Below are 21,759 nucleotides of genomic sequence, written 5' to 3' on the forward strand. Positions count from 1 at the left end.
AATTTCCATCCAATTTCTGACAACTTGAATTAAAGACTCTAAAATTGATCTTTCTCTGTCCACACTACAGTGGCTTGCGAAAGTATTCACACCCCTGCCCCCTTGGCTTTTTATTTATTTGTTACATTACAACCAGTGTTTAAATTGTAATCCGATTTGTGAGTGATGCATCAGCACTACATAGACTAAGTTGGTGAAGTGAGAAAAATATAGGTATAAATTTAATTTATGGGATCAAATAACTAAAAATTGGCATGTGTATACATATTCACCCCTTTTGTGATGAAGTCCCTAAAATTTCTGGTGCAAGCAATTACCTTCATAAGTCACATACTTCGTGAAAGGAAGTCCATCTGTTGCAATCTAAGTGTCACATGGTCTGTCAGTATATGAACACCATTTCTGAAAGGCCACTGAGGCTGCAACCCCATTAAGCAAGAGGCACCACTAACCAAACACCACCATGAAGACTAAGGAGACCTCCAAACAAGTCAGGGTCAAAGTTGTTGAGAAGTACAAGTCAGGGTTGGGTTATAAAAAAAAAAAACAAAAAAAAAAAAACATATCCCAATCTCTGGTGATCCCCAGGAGCACCATCAAATCCATTATCATCAAATGTTAAGGCACCACAACAAACCTGACAAGAGAGGGCATTAATCAGAGAGGCAACACAGAGACCAAAAGTAGCCCTGAAGGAGCTGCAGAGTTCCCAAGCAGAGACTGGACTATCTGTCTGTACGACACAATAAGCCGTACATTCCATACAGGTGGTCTTTATAGGAGAGTGGGCAGAAAAAAAGCCTTTACTTACAATTTGTGTGTGTAAGGCTTGTTTTGACATGTGACAAATTTACAGAGACAAGCAGACGCGCAGCCCTAGGTTTTGTATAACAATGTACAATGAAACAATATAGGAACATATAGAGCAAAATACATTCAAATTAACATGGTATATATGGTCACCCATCTAGGACAGTGGTCAGATGTTTCACAAGACAACAGTTTTAATTACAATGAGAAAGCTGACAACACCAGCAGTCACACAAGTGCCAAGCATCTCATCGCTAATTGTGCCTATGGTACTATTCTCTGTCAATACAAGAACTGTCATCTACAGCTGGCCATAAACCAGATAGGCAAGCATGGATTTACACTAATCGACTTGCGGCGTTAAATGACCGCTGATCGACATGCTTGCCAATCAGCGGTCATTTAATAGCCCATTCAGACAGATCAATTGAGCTTCTGATGTGCACAGACCAAATCGGTATTAGATCGTTCTGTGCACACAGAGAGTCATTGTTCTTTACAGCACAGGTACTGTTTACACAGGACAATGCGCTACAGACAATTATAATGATGCTTTTACGCCAAGCTTAAAAATCATTTTACCTGACAGATGAGTTATTAGCTCATTTTCTGGGCAATTATCAGAAAATGAGCAGGACTGGCAACACACCCCAAGAGAACATTCATGTTCCAATAATTATTGGGAAGTGTAAACAGACCGCCAATCATACAACGAACAAACGAAACTACGGTAATCTTCGTTTTGTGAAATTATTTTTAGTCTTGCTCAAATTATCATTTTCAGACATGCACCATGACAGGACATGTGTTGATAAGAACAACGACAGTATAAGCACATACAACAATCATTCTGCCATCCGTGATTATTTAGTGCACAAGGTAAGCATACAAGTAGCTGATCAGCCGTCATCAGCCAGTGTAAACGCCACCCAATTCCCAAATCTATTTGTTCAATAGGAGAAAAAAAAAGCATGAAGAAAAGAAATATGAAGCGTGAACCTTCCATAGCTAAAAAGGTGATCTACTATTGGGCTAGCTATATTGAATTGTCTAGCAGCCATGATTTATTTTTTTCTTTAAAAATTTTTTTTATAAAAATCACTGGCAGGATTCCTCTCCATCTCCAATGCTACTGAAAAAGGCAAAATTAGTATGTAGTCGGAGCATGAGCAGAAGTATGCAAAAGCACATACTTGTTGTCACATCGCCACCCACTTGCGCTGAAGATAGAGGGGAATCCTGACAGTGTTCTCATTGTACACTATCACAATTCAGCAGCCTACAGTCAGACTGACTGCAGAAATTCTCATGTGCCTGGAAAACCACTTTTTAAAACAAATTTTGTGATATATTTATATCCCTTTCAATAGTACAACACGGAAAATTATAATATGGCAGGGCTTCTATAAGACCGGAAATACGGCTTGTCATGCGAGACTACTAAAGTCATACTCATACCCTGGAGAAGATTTATTAATTGAGATAAGAATTACAAATATCTTATACTAAAGATTGCTGAGCTAATGCTTCCAAATTTCTCAGATTTGAATTAAATTGAACATTTGTGGTATGTACAAGAAAAACAAATCTGATCCATGGAGGTCCCATCTCAATCCTCAGAATTTTAAGGGTTTGGCCACTTTAATATTTAGTTTACCAGATGTATTGAGGACATGATTTTAAAGTATTTCTTTATATATAGGTGATACAGAATTTCCTCCTGTACTTGTTAGTGCATCTCTAGTCACAAATGACACAGAACTCGTCCAAAAAATGGCTTCTGATGGAGGAGCATGTGACCAGACATGACCATCAAACTCCTCCACTTGAAGCTTTCCCATGTGCATGTTTTTTTTTTTTACATGGATTGGCTGATCACAAGGTCCTCCATCAGTGGCCATTTTATGGACAGTAGAGCTCTGTAGTCGGAGGAAAGATGGGTACAGAATGATTGCCAATATGATACAGTATGGGGACAGCCATCATGTTGGAGGCAGAACATCCCCCATTTACACTGGGTGATGTGCGGTTGATAAAAAAAAAAAAAAAACAAAGTAAAAAAATAAAACAAAATTCATGGTTATTTAATGAATGATATGATCACCCGGTAAACGAGTATGTTGTTCGTTCATCAGGTGATCTCCGGCATGTTTACATGGCAGATAATCGGGAACGATCATGCCTATAAACGCTCATTCACCAATCTAAATGCACCATTCGTGCCAGATACTACAGGATTTCCTTCAAAGGTCCTGTGGAATCGATGGCTCTACTGGTCAGAAATGTTTAAGCACCATAAGAGGGACCTACACATTATTAGGTTTTAATCTGATACCTGTGATATATGTATATTATTATTATTTATATAGCACCATTGATTCCATGGTGCTGATATGTATATTAGTATTAGTATATGTATATTAGTAAATGTATAACTCTATATAGAATATTTCACTCTATAGTATTGATGTTGGCTTTGAGGAGGTCATTTTTTGTTGTTCGGCTACACAGGACAAAACATTGGGTTTTTTTTGACAGATGGTGTAACAAAACAACAAATAAATGTAAAAGGAAATGTAGATCTTCCTGCCATTTCAGTAACAGACATCCCACAGACTGCAATCAATAACTTGACAGCTGTTTGGCAGCTCCAAAAAAGCAAAGTAACTGGGGAAATGCTGATCGCCCTGCAGGGATCCGTCTCATCACACCTTACCAAATATACAGAAGAGCAGTTTCCTAAAACCTCACCAATAATTCTGTCCTGTCACATACCCTACAAGATGTGAGCGCTGTGTAGATAAAGTGCAGAACACTGATCAAAATATAACACATACTGCACATCTTCAAGCTTGAGCACAGCCGTCACCATGACACATACATTAACACCAGCAAGTGAGATCCTCAAGCTCTAGAGCCGTCTCACCTCATTTTCTATAATTATTGGGATCTTCATTTTGTAAAGCATTGCATGCATAGTCTCTCTCAATGGCAGAGCGTTCCCAGGGGTGCAAAATTCTATAAAATTCATTAACAGGCCCTGTTGACATCTGCATCGAAGGCTTCGTGCATGTACCGTAGATTTGGCTTATGAACAGCTCAGTCAGCTCTCCTGACAGGTCTGCGTTTAGGAAACTTAAATGCTGGGCTTTTTGTTTGTGCCTCCCTGATTCCGTCTGCAAATTTATGACAACATTGACAACTGGGCGTTACTATGTCACTTGGCAAACAAGGAGTGTCCTGAAACAGATTTTAGAGTGCCAGATTGTATAAGGGGACCCCCCACACCTAACTGGCAACTAATTGTCATTTCATACATTTCTATGAGTAATAGAGGAACAGCAGAGAAGAGACGCCCCAAGAATAATATCATGTGGCACTGCAATATTTACTAAAACAGGTGTATCAGGAGAACAGACAGGAACTATCAGGGTGACTATGTAACTAGCAGATTTGATGTTTATTTTTCACAAAAATTCCACAGCAAAATACACACAAGGCACTCAGTTTTCCCAGGTAAGGCCACTTCAGGAAAACGCTGGTGGTCGTACTCCTGAAACAGCCTGGCTGACAGTTTTGCTGTCATTCTTGCAACGGCTCCGCTGCCAGGATCTTTTATTCTGTACTGTGAAGTATAGAGACCATGTCACTTTTACCTGACTCAGGGTTTCCAAACCCTAAAGTGGTTAAAAGACGTGACAAAACTAAACATGTGCACAGCAACGTTGTTTTGACACTACTGTGCATTATGTTCATTTTATAGGGAGACTTTGAGGTGCCCTAAAGACATTACGTGCCCATAGCCTAAAACTGCTTCAAAGAAAAAATAAATATCTCCAAAAGGGAAAAAAAAAAAAAAGAGAGGAGGATGTAGATTTCTCTTGAAAAACTTCTCATCTTTCTGTTTCCACCACTAGAAAGCTTGGGGTGAACCTAGCCTTACAAGGGAGCACAATACTAAATTGCTGCAACATGTTCATTCTCAGCAATGGGTGGAGGTCCCAGAGAAAACCTCCCAACTCCCCCCACCAACCAACACTTTAAAAGAAGGGAATGTCCCTTTATTTTCATTATAAAAAGAAAAACACTATCACAAAACCCCTTTAACCATAGAATTACAATACCCAAGGTTTGCTCATCCGAAAGGTCGGCAGTTGGGATCCTCGATGACGGGGCTCTGGAACCTCAAGAGCAGGACTCTGCAGCCCCCTCATGAAGGAGCGGAGGTGCGCCTGCTCATCATCCATTCTATTCATTGGGAGTCCAATAAAAAATTGGCAGAACAGAGGTCAAGGATGTACACCTCTGCTCCATTCCAGAGGAGGCCTTCCCCCAGTATTGCTCAGCTGGACCCACATCAATCAGCAAGTCACCATCTTTTTTTTGGGAGAGTGGGAGGGTGAACCCTTTAAAAAAATATTCAAGCTTGGTTATGATGCTAGGGATGAGTATACAAAGATTGCAATGCTGTAGAAGAGGGGTTTTGTTAACCCTTTCATCTGGATTGCCTTTAAACATCTAACAGCATAGCTCTAGTAGTCGAATATTTTAAACACTGATCTACTAGTAAACGGCCAAACATCCTTGCTAATGACACTAACACAAAAGCACAATTCATATAAATGGTCTAATGAAGAAAACTACATTACCAAATATTAGTCAGATCTCGATTAAGGCTTTGCTTACAGTCATTGATCCTGTATGCAATCGGCTTAATTCTGATTACATGATTGACATCTAGTTTTGATAATTTACAAATTATATTGTGATCACAGCTCATGCGATTAAGCAGCTTAGCCGGGAGGGGCGGTTGACAAATTCATCATAATTTATGCCACAAAAGTGATTTAAACTACGACAAAAATGTACTTCAGCCTTAGACTGGAGCACATCTCTTAATGCACGCCAGCTAAAGGATGTGCCAAATTCATTAAAGAGGCGCAAGCCCATTCATGAATTTGGCGCATTATCAAAATCTGTGCACAAAACACCATTCTTGATGAATTTGGGCCTCAATATTTTGCAAGCAAATAATCATATTGTATATACATTTGCAAAATTATGCTTTATCTAATTTTGTGCGCTTCCACAAAGTAACGGAGCGCCAGAAACATGTAGTAGCCAGTCATCCGTTGTCTAAAAAACACCATTGCACATTTGTCCAATGCAAACAGCTGAGCTAATCAAGATAATAGCTAGTCCATTTCCCCTCCTCACATTATATGCAATCTTGCCACGCCAGCAAATCTGGAAGAGAATATGGGAATACAGGCTTCTGCCAAAAGATCATTAGCTTTAGACCTATGCATCTATTCTAAAGTCAGGGCCAGAGGTGGGAAAATTGTTGAGGATTGGTGGCATCTTAAATGAAATTTACAGAACAGTTCTAATAAATGGAGTATTGACTGTCACATGTTTCATATTTATTCCGTGCAGATTAAAGCACATGGACTAGATTTTTCAATCTACAGCATGGCCATTATTTTAAGAGTTTTGCAGACCATTAGGGGAAACCTTCCATTTACTACAATAAGGGTTTTAAAATCAGGATGAATTCTGGAAATGTCAATCTGGCTGTAAATTTCATTTTCCCCCTCTCTTTCTGGTTGATTTGTTGTGGATTTTAAACAGAAATTGCATCACAGGGATGTATCACTTTAAATACTCAGTTTCGGCTCAAAAATATGTATATAAAAACTAAATCCATAAGTATGTACCCAATATATTTATCAAATATGGATTTCACCGTAGACTGGATAAAGGATTTAGTCAGCAACTTTGCTGTGTTTGGTCTCCCTGTAATGATCCTTTTACTTGTGAAGATAAATTGGTAAGATCAAGTATGGAATAGCGATATAGCAAATTTTAGGGTATGTGCATTCCGCACTCTTTCTGCCGGTTTTGAGCTTATCCGCTCAAAAAGATGGTAGAAAGAGTGCTAGCAAAATGATCAGAAGAATAGTCCCATTAATTTGTATTGGAAAATGACCTGCTGTTCATACATTGAGGTTTTTTTACGCCTTTAAACGGCTCAAGCTTTCAAAGTCATAAAGCATTTCAAAGGAGAAACGTGTACCATATATACGCAGAGTTTTTCAGCATATTTTTTGTGCTGAAAAAGCCCCCCTCGGCTTCTACTCTAGTATATACATATTCCGTTGGTGGATAGTGGTGGGGGGGTTGCGGCGGTGGAGGAGCAGGGCACACACGGTAGCCACGTGTGCCCGCTGCTAAAGGGAAATAAATATTCCCTCTTCACCACTCCCATGGCCATGGAGAAGAATGAATATCCATTCTCTTTAGTAGCAGGCACAGAGGAGCACCGAGCCACAGCTCCTACAGCTACTAAAGAGAATGCATATTCGCTCCTCTCCACGCCCATAGTCCCGGTTTGGAAAGGAGTGAATAGGCCGGCAGCTCACATCAGCGCCTGAGAGCGCGTGGCTGGGACGTCATGATCTGCTCAGATGCTGCTGACATGACCTGCCGGCAAAGTGGACGCAGCACTGGAGCAGAGGTGAGGAAGGAAGGTGAGTATAAGTGTTTATTTTTTTATGTGTGCAGTGATGGGGCCATGCATACCAGGATTGGGGGACGAGGGGGCCACGAGCACCAGGATTGGGGATGAGGGGGCCACGAGCACCAGGATTGGGGATGAGGGGGCCACGAGCACCAGGATGGAGAAATTTGCCAGTAGTTGCTGCATTTCCCACCCTAGGCTTATACTCGAGTCAATAAGTTTTCCCAGTTTTCCCATCCGCCCCAAGCATGAACATGAGTGTATAGAGTGAAAGCTGCAAGAAAGACACCGAGTGCACATACCATCAGAGTGTTTTGTCCACTTTTGTTTTTTAAAATCCACTAAACAATGAAGAACGTCCGGAAAACAACACCCAAAAAAATGCAAAAAAAAAAAAAAAAACCCACTCGGGAATTGAGGAGGGGGAACGAAAAAGGAAAAACCACAATGCTTAAAGCGAACCCGTCATCAGGATTTTTCTAAGTAAGCTACAGGTATTGTCAGTCTTGTGGTTCTTGTTTAATCGGCGCTTGCAGTTTTCAGTTGATGAGATGCTTGTGCTCCGGGGTGGGACTGTGGTCAAGTTCTTGATGATGAGGCCAGAGCACCAATCTCATCATTCTGGGCTTAAATGACAGGTCGACCTGCCTCCTATTTCAAATACTGCGCCTGCGCATTTAATATTGTGGTCTTCAAACAAAAAAATGTAAAATTTGGCTCCAACACAATGGAGCCTGTGGCATGTGCGGTAGCATCTATCGGCATGGTCCTCGGAACACAGTGGGCGGCGCATGCACAGACTGAGAGCATCGCATGCTGATAGATACTACTGCGCATGCGCCGCCATTTTGTTGGAGCCAAATTTTATCGTTGAAGACCACGATATTAACTGCGCAAGCAGAATATTTAAAATAGGAGGCAGGTCACTGAAGATTCAGTGACCTGTCATTAAAGCCCAGAGCACCAAAAAAAACCCGCCCCAGAGCACGAGCATCTCATCAACTCAAAACTGCAAATGCAGATTAAACAAGAACCACAAAAAGGATCTCTTCAATCCAGGTATCATTTTAATCAGTGTAACAGCACCAATCTGACAATGCCTATAATTTACTTCGCAAAATCCAGATCACATGTTTCCTTTAAGGTTAAAAAAAACTCCATCGAAAAAAGGAGTCATTTCTGATATCTTATGTTTGAAAAAATGAATGTTTGAGGGCTGAAAAGACGCAGTGTAAACATACCCTTGAGATTCAAAAGACTAGTGTATTCATGACTAGCAAATACTTGTTTATACAAGATCATCATAAAAGTAAAGATGATAAATGAGTGAATTCTCAGATTATTCAAACACTCCATGTATCTAATATGGACATTTGCTTAGATGTTTACAAATGTTCAGCAAACTTTTTAAAAAAACAAACAAGATAATTCATAGAATTCGTGATAACTCAGATCCCAAATCATGGCACTTTTTTCCTAGTTAGAATGGAGAGGTAGTGAGCATGCTCGACCGCGACACCAATCATTCTCTTTCTGGGACTGGTGAGGTCAGCCTGACTTTTTCCTGCAGCTTGGCGGTTGAGCATGCTGCAATCTAATGGGGATCAATATGCCCTGTGCTGGTCCCAGTGGTGAAACCCCACTGATCAATAAGCCATCACCTATATGGTGGTCCCAGTGGTCAAACCCCACTGATCAATAAGCCATCACCTATACTGTGGATAGGCGATAAAGGGGATTTCTGATGCAAAGAAGTTAAGTAAAGCCACTAATTGGGTTTCTACAATCCATGACACATTGTATTATGCTTATCAGCTAAGGTTTCTGTTATCAACATCAGCATGTCAGGCAACTTTGTTGTTGGAAGTCCAAGGTTGTTTAATCTGGCCAGAAATCCCATTTCCACTAGGTGCTAATAATACAAGTAACAGAAGACTTGGGCTTCATGCATGAAGGACTTCCTGAACTTCTGTGAAAACTGCTGATATTGTACTAAACCTCCAAATAAAGGGAAGATTTACCGTATAAGGAGCGGGGATTTATAATTCTCCTGTACAGTCATGTAGAAATAGGATGGACCTGATTCTGTGCAGAGAGCATATCTTTGCTATGAGCAATGCTTACAGAGCTGACTAAGGCCTGTTCCACACCACGGTTTTTGTGGTGTACTTCACTTATCCGTTTGTACTGTGAAAAACTGTTTTCAAACTTAAAATATTTGTATTTAAATGGACCATGATGGAAAAACGTGCGTCAAATTGGTATCAATCTGTGCACATTGCCATTTCAATCTATTTTTTAGTGGATGCAGAAACCGTACTCTGCTGCGCTTTCATTCATATATATTAAATTAATACATGTTATATATGCTTGTTTTGCAATATATCCATTTTTTATTTACAATATAGAAACATAAGGTTGTTAAATGTTACAAAAAAGTGGTGAGAATAGATATACAGTACACTCCAGGCACGTATGTGTGTATTTTATTTATTTTACTCACTTATATAATGCCATTAATTTCCACAGCGCTTTAAAAGATACACTGTCCCCATTGGGGCTCACAGTCAAAATTCCCTATCCGTATGTCTTTGGAGTGTGGGTGGAAACCGGAGAATCCAGAGGAAACCCACCAAACACAGGGAGAACATACAAACTCCTTGCAGATGTTGTCCTTGGTGGGATTTGAACGGAGGACCCCAGCACTGCAAGCCTGCAGTGCTAACCACTGAGCCACCGTGCACTATATGAAGAAACATTTTGGGATACACCTCAATCATTGAATTCAAGTCTTGTATTCACTCCCATTACCACGGGTGTACAAGGCTGCGTTGATATGCTGACATTTTTCAGCAAACCACTAGTTTTCCCCGCAAATTTTGAAAATCAGGACAAAATCAGTGCGTGATCACAGCCTAAATTCAAGCACCTAGTCATGCCGGCTGCCTTCACTGACGTTTGCAGAATAATGCCAATCCATTGGAAGTCACCATTGTAAAAATCAGTTCATGAAATTTCTTTCCTCCTAAGTATTGTGTGATGAATTACAAGTAGTATTATTGAAAAGTGGAAGAGTTTAGGAAACAGCAATTCAGAGATTTGCCGGTTTCTGAGCTGGGATCAGAGGATATGATGAGTTATACATACCCTGGCCAGGGCCCGGCTAGTGGTCGTGGCCTCGCTCCATACACTTGTGTACAGCAAGGCCATGCCCCATTTAGTGATGCTGCCTACCTGTGGGTGTGGCCCACTAGAGGGCGCAGCCTCGCTTCATACAAGTGTATGCAGAGCGAGGCTGCGAACACTGGCCGGGGTGTATATATGACGCACAGGCACACAGAGTGACTGCAGACTTACCGATTTGGACCAGACAACCCTTTTATTATCAGAAAAAAAACGGTGCGTCAGGATCTGTGTCAGAGTGAGTCAGTTTCAGAGCATTAGCATGCAACTTACATCACTAAGCACAATGCCAAGTGTAGGATGGAGTGGTGTAAAGCACACCGCCACTAGTGGACTCCGGAGCAGTGCAGAAATGTTCTGTAGAGTGACAAACATTTCTCTGGCAGTCAGAGGAGACTCACTTGCCTGACTGAATTGTGCCAACTGTTAAGTTTGGTGGAAGAGGAATAATACTATGGAGTTGTTTTTAAGGCTTGGCTTAGGCCATGTGCCTACGATGCAGAAATGCTCAGGATTTTTTCCTGAGCGTTTCTGCATCTTCCTGGCAGAAAAAACACATGCGGATTGTACATGCGTATTCCTGCCAGGGACATGCGGAAGTGAAGCGTTCTTCACATGCATTTCCACATGCGGATTGACAAGTGCTTTTCCAGGCGATTTTAGCATCACTTGGAAAGTGCTTGACAACTTGGTCACACTATATAAATCCATGTAACCGAAATAATGGTAAAAAATAAATATTATACTTACCTTCTGATGGCCCCCGGTGTCCTTGTCTCAGAAGGTAAGTATTTTTATTTTTTTTTTTACAGGTTCTATGGTACCTGGGTCCAGAGGAGAGTCTCTTCTTCTCCAAACCCGGGTACCATCCGCACATTGAAACGCATGGAATGCGCATCTGCAGATCCAGTGATGCGGTTCAATGCAAGTCAATGGCGGTGAAAACGCTGCGCTTCCGCAAAATAATTGGTAGTTCTGCGGATTTTTACGCAACGATAATCCGCAGCGGAAATTTCCGCAGCATGTGCACAACACATGCAGATTATCATTGGGGAACATGGCAGACCTACTACCAAGCGTTTTTTAAGCGTTTCTGCAGCGGAATTGCAGCTGCGGAAACACTTAAAAAACACATATTAGGCACACAGCCTTAGGCTACTTAGATTTCCCTTCACTGAAGCCAAGTGCTTCAGCATACCAAGACATTGTTGACAATTGTATGTTTAAAACTTTGAGGAAGATCCTCTTCTGTCCCATCATTACTGTGCCCAGTGCACAAATAAAGGTCCATAAAGGCATTGTTAAGGGGAATCTGTCAGCAGGTTTTGCTACCCCATATGAGAGCAATATGATGTAGGAGCAGAGACCCTGATTCCAGAGATGTATCACTTGCCAAGCTGCTTGCTGTCATTTTGGTAAAAATCACTGGTTTTATCTGCTGCAGATCTAGCAGTTGTTCTAATGTTGAGCTCTGTATAATCCTGCCACCACCACTGATTATGGGCAGAAGGCTGTCATACAGTGTACACCGATAGCTACCAATCAGTGGTGGTGGCGGGGTTAGACTACCAGGAAGCAGGTTTACTAACCCTCAAATGATAATCTTTGGCTGATAAAACGGTGATTTTTATTTTTAAAAACTACTCCAAGCTGCCCAGTAAGTGACATCACTCGAATCAGGATCACTGTCATGAATCCACCACTCACAGTGTTCTTAAGACGCTGTGAGTGACAGGTTAGCTACCCTATAGGATCATGGGAATGCTGAGCTGTCCGTATTGTGAATGGAAACTCAGCTATCCTATTTGTCTGGGCCTGTGGGGTTTTCTCCAGGTGTCGCCCGTTCTGCATGATCACCTGGCTATTTAGCTGATGGCAATGATTAGAACATTGATAGTTGTAGCTTAGCTCTGTGCTCTGATTTCTTATATTCTGATCTTCGTTGCCAGACCTTGGAATTGCCTTTGACCATCCGCTCCCGTCTTCGATTTCTGACCCTGGACTGTGACCTGACTATGCTTATTTCTCACCCCTCTGGCTTATGATCTCGGACTCCTTGACTTTCTCGAATCATGGCTTGTCCATGACAATTGCCTCAGTGTCACAATCTTCCTCTAAATCATGATCCTCTCAAATCAGGTGGAAAAAAAACATGGTGTCAGATTCCTTTTAACCGTTTTTGCTGCGGAAAAGCCCTGACCACAATCCCATCAAACTCCTTTTGGATGCGCTAGATCAGATACTATGAGCCAGGCGGTATCATCCAACATGACTGTCTGATCTCAATAAGAACATATTAATTCCTAGGAGTTTAGAATGGGATGTCATAAAAGCTCAGGTATGTTTAATGTACAGGTGTCCCAATAAGTCAGTCCATGCAGTGGAGGTCATTTATTTAGCCAGCACACTGAATTACTGAAACAATCAGCAAAGTCCCTGTTATATGAAGAGTGTAATTATAGTTCTCCCTGTACTGTTTTATATTTGTCTTGTTTGGCTTAAATTAAAGGGGTTGTCCAGGATTACCAAAACTTGATTACCATTTTACTAAAATAGCACCACTCCTGAAATCCGCAGCCCTGGTTATTAATTGGCTGAAAACAGCGGTTTCACCCACAAACCTGCCTGCGCCCGTCAGGATCAGCGGTGTAGTTTTGCAGATGATGCAGCAGTTCTCTTACTCTGCATATAAGTAAGGTCTAAGTCCCCGCGCACACATTCAGTATTTGTAAGCCAATATAATAGAACAATCGGAGAAATACAAACACGTCACCACTTCTTCATTATGCATGGCTTACAAATACTGATGTAAAATACTGAACGTGTCCTATATGCTACGGTTTTTGTACAGAAAATCTGCTGCATTTAGTTCAGGCAAAGTGGATGAGATTTCATGAAAACTCGTGCCCACTGTGCATTTAAAGACCATGTTGAACTGTTTTTTTGGTGCATTTTTTCCGCAGTAGGCTGTTATGGGGAGCCTGAAAAAAACAAAATTGCATTTAAGAGAGTGCACAATCCCAGATTTTCTGTACTAAAAAAAATGCATTAAAAAACTGTGCATCAAATCTGCACCAAAAAGCACATCATAAGGCCAAGTTCCCATGAGTATTTTGATGCTGCACATTTTCTGCAGCATTTCTGTATCAATTAGCTAAATTAGAGTACTTGCATTTTTTTTCATTGCGTTTTGGAGTGCATTTTTTTTTTAACCACTACTTGTATTTATTGGATTTTTTCAGTTGCAGTTTTTGTCTCCTTTTGATGTGTCATGTTTTAAATAAAACAGCTTTGTTTTGGAAGCCTGTAACTTCACTTTGAGAAAACTGTATTGATAATGCCTGGATGACTGGTACTTCAAACATGACTATTAGTATTTTTTTTTTTTTTTTTTTTTTTTACTTGTGAATTTTCCTCATCTTATTCAAGTCAATGGGGAAAATCCACAAAAAAATGCACGTTTACTGCAACAGATGTTGCAGATTTCAGAGTCGCACCACAGGTTCGTTTCTGCAGCGTTAATTAAAAAAAAAAAAATGCACAGTTTGCATGAGATTTCAATAAATCCCATTCAGTTGGTTGGAGCTGAAATTCGCTGCTTAAAAACGCAGTGTAATACAGAGCATCAAAAATGCACCAAATATTAACCGTGGGAATTTAGCCTAAAAATGAGAAAAGAAAAAAAAAAAGCAGATTACTATTGTGTAATTTGGTGCAGTTGTCGGCAGGAAAAACAAACAGTTTTTTCACAAGTGGGAACAAAGCCTTAGCATAGGGCCACTCCATAAGACACATCATCAAACCTCACTTCAGATATATAGTATAGGGTCATTGTTTTCGATCCGAGTCACAGAGATTTTCACAGTATCTGCTATTCTCTACAATGTTACTCACAGACAGCACATGATTGCACACTGATATGATTTCATGGACCCAGAAACTTGTATGCATGATGTGTGTGTGATGTCCATAGAAGAAAAAAGAAAAAAATCCCACACGGACAAGTGCACAGCCCCATACGCTTTAATGAGTGTATTCCATTCATGAAAATCACGGCTGGAACATGTACTTGAAAAGACCTTATTAGGGTCAGGTCACAGATTGCACAGGGAATAACGGCTTATTTCCTCTATAATATGTGACATGGGCCTTAATAAAGTGAAGTATTGTCTTGAAACAGACCAGCATGTGTGAATAGACCTGATGATAAAGGTTTCACTTATTTATAATTATTAAGAATGTATTCAATATTGCAGCTTCTCCTGTCCGTCAGCAGATAGTGTAGTACTCCTAAAATAAAGCAAACATCTTCATGTGCCTGTGTCCAATGGTGCCCAAAACCAGTCTATAGGCTATCCATCATAGGAGCCATTATCTCAATACCCATCGGCCCTCACTGGTTGGTAAAACCTATATAATGTCCTGAAACAAGGCTGGAATATAAAGGTTGCTATAAAGGCATGTCTCCAGAGGTATTCTCCACATAAATACCAGCAGATCCTGAGTATACTGCTGACCTTATGTTTCCATATTACTGAGCAATTAGTGTCCCATGTGCCGCCCTATGGCGCTTTCCTACTTTATGGTATTTCTCTGTCGTGTGGCCTGTCCCATTTCATGCCAAATCACAGTTCTTCTCGCAGACCTTTCCAGATGTGGAGATACAATATAGGCCCACAGATTTCTAGGAGTGCCGAATTAGATACATACGGTCTCGGATTCATTCCTATGCCCACCAGCTCATTCATTAGGGTCAGTAATAACACATCTTAATTACAAGGGGAAGGGTAACGCCAATTTGAAGGTTTATTCTCAAATTTCCAGGGGGAATGCTAAAGAAATGGCACAACACAAAGCCCTGAGAGCAAGTTCATTTGTGGTGGCATGGTCGCAGATTTTCCACAGTAAGGGCAGAGTCACACTTCCATGTGTTGCGGACCAGCATAAACCAGCGGCAGGTCTTCTGACCCAAACTCAAAAGCCTCATACGAGCAGGTGCCGCCCAGAGAATGAACAAGTCCCTAACAACGTCATCTTTACATTGCTGTGCCATATATTCATTTTTTGTGAACATACTTTTATGGCAAAATCCAGTGCGTATTTTTTTTCCTCCAATATATGTCAATGTGTATGTGCCTTATGGGGCAGGCTTTGGATTTCTAAACCTAGAAAGGAGGGGGGGGGGGATATTTTGTTTCATTGGGGTGTGTCTAGGTAGCTAAACTCCACCATGGGCACAATATAGGCCTGATATTAGGCAAATATGATTATTAAATTCAACATAGAATTCCAATTCTGAAGCTAAGGCCTCAGTGGTCCGTCCGTGTCATCAGTGTGTCTGTTTTTACCACTAGTGTTTTTCAGGAAAGGATAAATAAATTACAAAACTTCTCCTATACTTTCTAGTGTTAAACATGGACATGTTTTTCATGGGCTTATAGACTTGTATTGGCCCTTGTTATCCGTTCTGTCGGAAAAAGATGGACATGTCCGTGTGTGTTTTGAATGGACACATGATCCGTGTAAAAACATTATAGGTTATAATTAAGAGAGAGTGTCTATATCTATCTCTAGTTACACAACAAATATAAAAAACACAAATGGTCAATGGACGACACATTGAGAAAAAAAAAAATTAACCAGGATGGCCACCACTTATGATACAGCCGTCCCTGCCACTGCATTAAATTGCCATTCAGGAGTGTGGGAAAACTGTATTCTCACATATGGGGAGAAAAGGGAAGAAATTGCTCAATGGGATTTTGACAGAGGTGGACTCAAGAGTTGATACCTGCAGTGAGTCTCCACAAAAAAAAAAGGAAACAGGGAGAAGAAAAAAAAAAAAAAAAAAAAGATCCACCCCACTAAATGATTTATATGGTCATGTCATCCATACCTTCACTGATGCAATCTGTTACTCCCTGCCCCCCCCCAAAAAAAAAAAAAATTCGCTCTATTAATTCATCATCAAATGAGGCTTAGGTGGGTGTGATCAGAGCACTTCCCAAGCCTCTGCCCCCCTGACTATCCCCCACCCATCCTTGACTCCACAGTCTGTGAGCCAGAGGAGGTGGGGCTAGCGAAGTGCTCTGAGCACTTACGCATCATTTGCATATCAATTAAAACCACAGTTTTCTATTCACTGAGCAACAGATTACATCAGTGAAGGTATGGCTGACATTATCTTTGAGAGCGCCACATGACCATAGTAACAGGTTGGTGGGGTGGATTGTGCTGACAGAGTCCCTTTAAGGAATCTATTAGCTTGTTCATATTCTGGTAATTGTGAACACATTGGATCCAATATTTAAGTGATGACGAGTATCATCATGTAGATAAAGCGAATGTTCCAGCCTTACAGAAAGCTCCATTCTGGCGATCAGACACCAGCTGCTCCTGCCAATGATCAGATGTCAGGACAATGCAGTGGTACAACACACAGCTGTATGCCTCTCTCAGGACAGTCTAATGCAGGGAAGCTAAGCGAGGAGACAATCTCAGCATCTACTCCATGCAGGTCTCAGATTTCATTAGTGAACTGAAAACAAAGGGGAAATGTGCCAGAAAACACATCGCTAGATTCCGAGCTTATCCCAGAAAATTGAAACCTTGACGCTCCATGTGGTGATTCATAACCAACATTTATTAGGAGGGCAAGAAAACTCAAAAAGTGATGATGACCGACTGTCAGCATGGAGCCGAAGGACATGTGGACAGGGAGGACATCTGATGCTCATGGCCCACCACACAAGACCATCAGCAGATGCCAACATAGAATTAACATCTATATCACCTTGGGTAAAGGTCCAGTACAAATAATTAGTTTGTTGTACATATAGGCAAAACCCCAAATCACTTGCCTAGAAATAAAGCGAGGAGTCTGTACTTGAGTAACAAGAGTGGGCGACCTAAAGCGGAGCCATGTGACAGCTGCGCCTCTGACAACTATAAGCAACTAATTCTGCCTGTCTGGAGTCAGGGCTAAAGTCTGTGTGCTCACATTAAAGTTATGAATATTCAGTAGCTTAAATCACTACTTTATTATAGGTAGGGGTTGACCAAAGGATCTAGTTTCTCCCTGCTCAGTGACGCCCCATATGGATGGGGCCTAGGCAGCCGCTATGCAGTGAAAGACTGTTTTGTTTTTTTTAAGAACCATAAGTTGATGGCATATACTAGCTATATCACATCATTTTATAACAAGGGAATGCCACTTTACAAAGTTTTTCCCAAAGTGTGCAAGAACAGTTTATTGGGCCCCTCTTTGTGCCTGTAACAGGACCTGCTTGCTGATGAGAAGGTGAAAGTGCACCCCTTTACCTTTTGGGCCCCTGAGCGGCTGCACATGTTGCACCAATGATATGTCTGACCCTGGCTCCAATCATTCTCTATGGCGCTGACGAGTGCGGTGTTCAGCTTTTCCAGCAGCCCCATAGAGTATGACTGAATCGGGGCTTGGGCATGCCTACTTGCCTCTCCATTCTAACGATGGATAAAAATCCCCCGTTCTGCAGATCAATGCAGGTCCCAGAGGTCAGACCCCACCAATCAATAAGTTATTACTTATTCTGTGGATAGGCGATAACCCCGTTTTCATTGGAGAATCCCTTTAAAGTCTAATCACATGCATGCATGCATGCATGCATATGGGACAGTGCTTGGCTATGTCCATCAGCTCCATAGACTATGAATTGAATGGCAGTAAGCATAAGAAATCCCCCCCTCCTAGTGATCTGTCGGGGTCAGCAGTCAGTTTTCCCCTATCTGGAAGATTGGTGATGACTTGTTAAAAGGGTTGTTACACAAGAGAGGTAAAACTTCTATTATGCAGATGCCCATTGACCCATATTAGGGGAAATTCTTTCCTAACTCCTAATATGGCTAATACATTTAAGCAAGAATGGTACAGGGGTCGCTTTACGTAAGAACCTGAAGTATGTGGACAGATATACAGAAGGGTAGGAGAGGACAGGGGTTAGGAATGCAGAAAAATAGTAGAGAATCTGAAAGTGCAGCACTGCAATAAGTTGTCAGGAGCTACAAGACAAAGGCAATAAAGCACGTGAAGGTGGGTGGGTGCAGCAAGCAGGACCATGGCCCGAGAGTGCCCATCACCCGGCGCCCACCGTGGCCTGAGAGTGCCCATCACACAGTACCTATGTAGTCACATTGCAAGACTTCCTTTGTGTTGATAGACTGTCATAATAGATTGGTTGCATTGGGAGCATTCATCAGCTGTTTGGTCTATGGCTATATACATGCTGCCATGGGCTTATGGGATGTTGCAGATTGATACTTTATAGACTAATAATAACAGAATCTGCAGAGCAGCGAACAAGCAGGGAACAAAGAAAAGGTAAAGAAATAAAGGGATGAGAATACACAGTAGAAGGGATTGTGAGCCAAGAGGGCAAGTCAATGGACAGAGCTGCCCCAATGCTCCAGTAAAGGAGATGCACCATCCCCCACTACCCCCCCCCCCCCCCCCCATGTTCCTACTATCCCTCAATCCCAGGTTACAGAACTACCTCCAAAAAAGGCTAAATTAACCCCTAAAGGAATGATACCCATAGGCAGCTCCAGCAATCCTATGAGCTGATCTCAACCATTTCTTTCACATGCTGTAATGATTTGTCTGATCTCACACCCTCTCCTCCCCCCTCCATTCCTTCCCCACCCAAATGTAAGTTCTCAATGTCTCCCCAAGGTCCCCTCCCACACAATCCCCCCTAAATCATCTCATAACAGTAGAGCACTGGACTCCTGTGAGCCACCCTCCCTGTTCTCCAGCAATGTCCTCCAGACACAAAGAGGCAGATCTGGAGCAGCCCCCATCCAGACCTCTGCCCAGCTCAGCATCCATCCCAGGCAGTGGATGGTGCCATCTGCTGCCAATGCAGCATCCTCCTGCCATTCTAGCTGGAAAGCCAGGCAGACAAGGAACAATGAAAGAAAAGCACAGCACAGCAGCCTGAGAATCAATGACAGCCACACAATCCGGTCTAATAATCCAATAAAGCCTTCAGCCATGTAACAGGGGCAAGCAGATCCCTCCCTGCACCCTGACAGGTGGCCCATGCCTCCAGAACCTGGCCCAAACAATGTGCCCCACCCCTCCCAGCAGCATGTGCCAGGCAGCACTGATGCCAGCTGTGACACTGTATGCAGCCTCCTCATTACAATACGTGTTCTTGTAGTGGGGGCCCCCCTATGCCACAGTCACCCCAATCCCTGCAGGGGCTCAGGCCCCTCCCCCAGCCCTGCCCTACCTTCCACATTACCTTATGTACTGCACCATTTTATCAAATGCACCCCACTTAGCCACCAGCCATTGCCATGACAATGCCCTCCTCATAGCAGCACTGTCATTCTTACTGCAGCACAATGCAGTGACCATACACGTGCAAATGCCCATAGCCAGTGCCAGCTGCCCCACAAGGCTCTGCAGGGTCCTAATGCCGGGCGCACTCACCAGTCTGTGGGGATCTGCTCCTGGATGACATCCTGATAGGCAGCCAGCAGCTCCAGGCGATGGGGTTTGAAGCTAACGGAGGCCATGCCGGCTGCAGGCTGACTGTGTGCCGGGGGATGGAGAGACGAGGCAGCGGACTGAGGGAGGGATGAGGAGGAGAGAGATGGAGAGGGGTGGAGGCAGTAACTACAGCTGGGGAGGGGAGGGCCGGGGCGGAGGAGGGAGCTGCGGGGTCCTAGCGCTGCTGCCCCGACCACACATTTACCCCACGCCACTGCTTAGTGTAGCGCGGTGCTGCCACGGTCACATGTACCTGTGTCTGACCACAGCACGCTGGAGTACAGAGTGTAGTGATTAGGTGACTGCATCTATGTAAGTGGTGGCGAGGTAAGCAATGGCTGATAACAGCTTCCAATAGCGCGTCCTCATTAACTGGTGTGATTGAAAAAGCCTGATGGAGGGCGGAAGCTCATGCTGCCACACTGACAAAAACACTGCAATCTGCAGGGAAAACGCTGCGGCTTTTGTGCTCTCTGAGTTCCCACTGGAGTTTCTGATCTCCTCCCACTGTGCTTCTTGGGCACGTGCACACGATCAGTAATGGCTGCGGATTGTGTGCAGTCCGCAGCGGCCAGCTAGGCTATGTGCCCACGTTGCATTTATGAAGCAGAAAATTTGTGCTTCATTTCTGCAAGTCCTCTCCCGGAAAAACGCATGCGGAATTCCGCACGCGTTTATCGCGCATTTTTCGCGCGTTTATCACGCGTTTTCCACATGCGGAATTGCCTTGCGTTTTTTATGCATTGGACAAAGGCAATTCCGCTTGCGGAAACGCAAAATTAAATGACATGCTGCGGATTTTTGAACGCAGCATAAACGCTGCGGAAAAATCCGCAGCATGGGCATTGACATTGCGGAATGCCATTGGGGACCATGGGGTGCGGATATACATGCGTTTTTCAAGCGTTTACGCTGCGGAAATTCCGCAGCATATACGCTTGAAAAATGCTACGTGGGCACACAGCCTATCAAGCGCTTTCCCAAGCGATTTTAGCATCACTTGGAAAGTGCTTGACAACTTGGTCACACTATATAAATCCATGCAACCGGCATGGATTGATATAGTGGGACCAAGTTAATAGTTAAAAAAAAGAATAAAAATGGTAACAAATAATAAAAAAAAAAACATTATACTCACCTACTGATGGCCCCCGGTCTTCTCTCCGGTGCGTCCGGTGTCTTGGGTGGCTCGCGGTGGTGTAAAAGGACCTTTCATGACGTCATTTAGTCATGTGACAGGTCACACGACCGCCGACGTCAGCGGTCGCGTGACCTGTCACATGACTAAATGACGTCATGAAAGGTCCTTTTAGACCATCGCGAGGCGCCGGGGAACCAGGACGCACCATACAGGAGACCGGGGGCCATCAGAAGGTGAGTATAATGTATATATATTTTTTTAAATTCTTTTTTTAACAGGTACTATGGTACCCAGGTCTCCTCTTCTACAGACCCAGGTGCCATCCGCACATTGAATCGCTTAATATCCGCATGTGCACATGTAGTCATGTGGATATTAAGCGATTCAATGGCGGCAATTATGCTGCGTGTCTGCAAAATTAATGGACATGCTACGTATTTTTCCGCAATGATAATCCGCAGCGGATTATCATTGAGGACCATGGGCCACATATTACCAAGCTTTTTCGCTGCGGAAATTGCGCAGTAAAAACGCTTGAAAAACGCATAGTGGGCATGCAGCCTAAATGTGGAA

At 42.7% G+C, this 21,759-nt stretch overlaps 1 protein-coding gene across 2 annotated transcripts in view; it reads right to left on the reverse strand.

Moving 5' to 3' along the window:
- The window catches only part of DBN1 (drebrin 1), a 101,791-nt gene extending 81,624 nt beyond the window's left edge, over positions 1 to 20,167 (reverse strand). For both annotated transcript variants that reach the window (XM_073651178.1, XM_073651177.1), the window contains exon 1: positions 19,986 to 20,167. In XM_073651178.1, coding sequence (XP_073507279.1) covers positions 19,986 to 20,071 — 86 coding nt within the window. In that variant the 5' untranslated portion in view covers positions 20,072 to 20,167. The remainder of the gene's footprint in view (positions 1 to 19,985) is intronic.
- Between the last annotated feature and the right edge of the window lie 1,592 nt (positions 20,168 to 21,759).

Source organism: Phyllobates terribilis, unplaced genomic scaffold (genome assembly GCF_046119375.1).
Source record: "Phyllobates terribilis strain yellow unplaced genomic scaffold, ASM4611937v1 Scaffold_11__3_contigs__length_659146591, whole genome shotgun sequence".
Lineage (NCBI taxonomy): Eukaryota > Metazoa > Chordata > Amphibia > Anura > Dendrobatidae > Phyllobates > Phyllobates terribilis.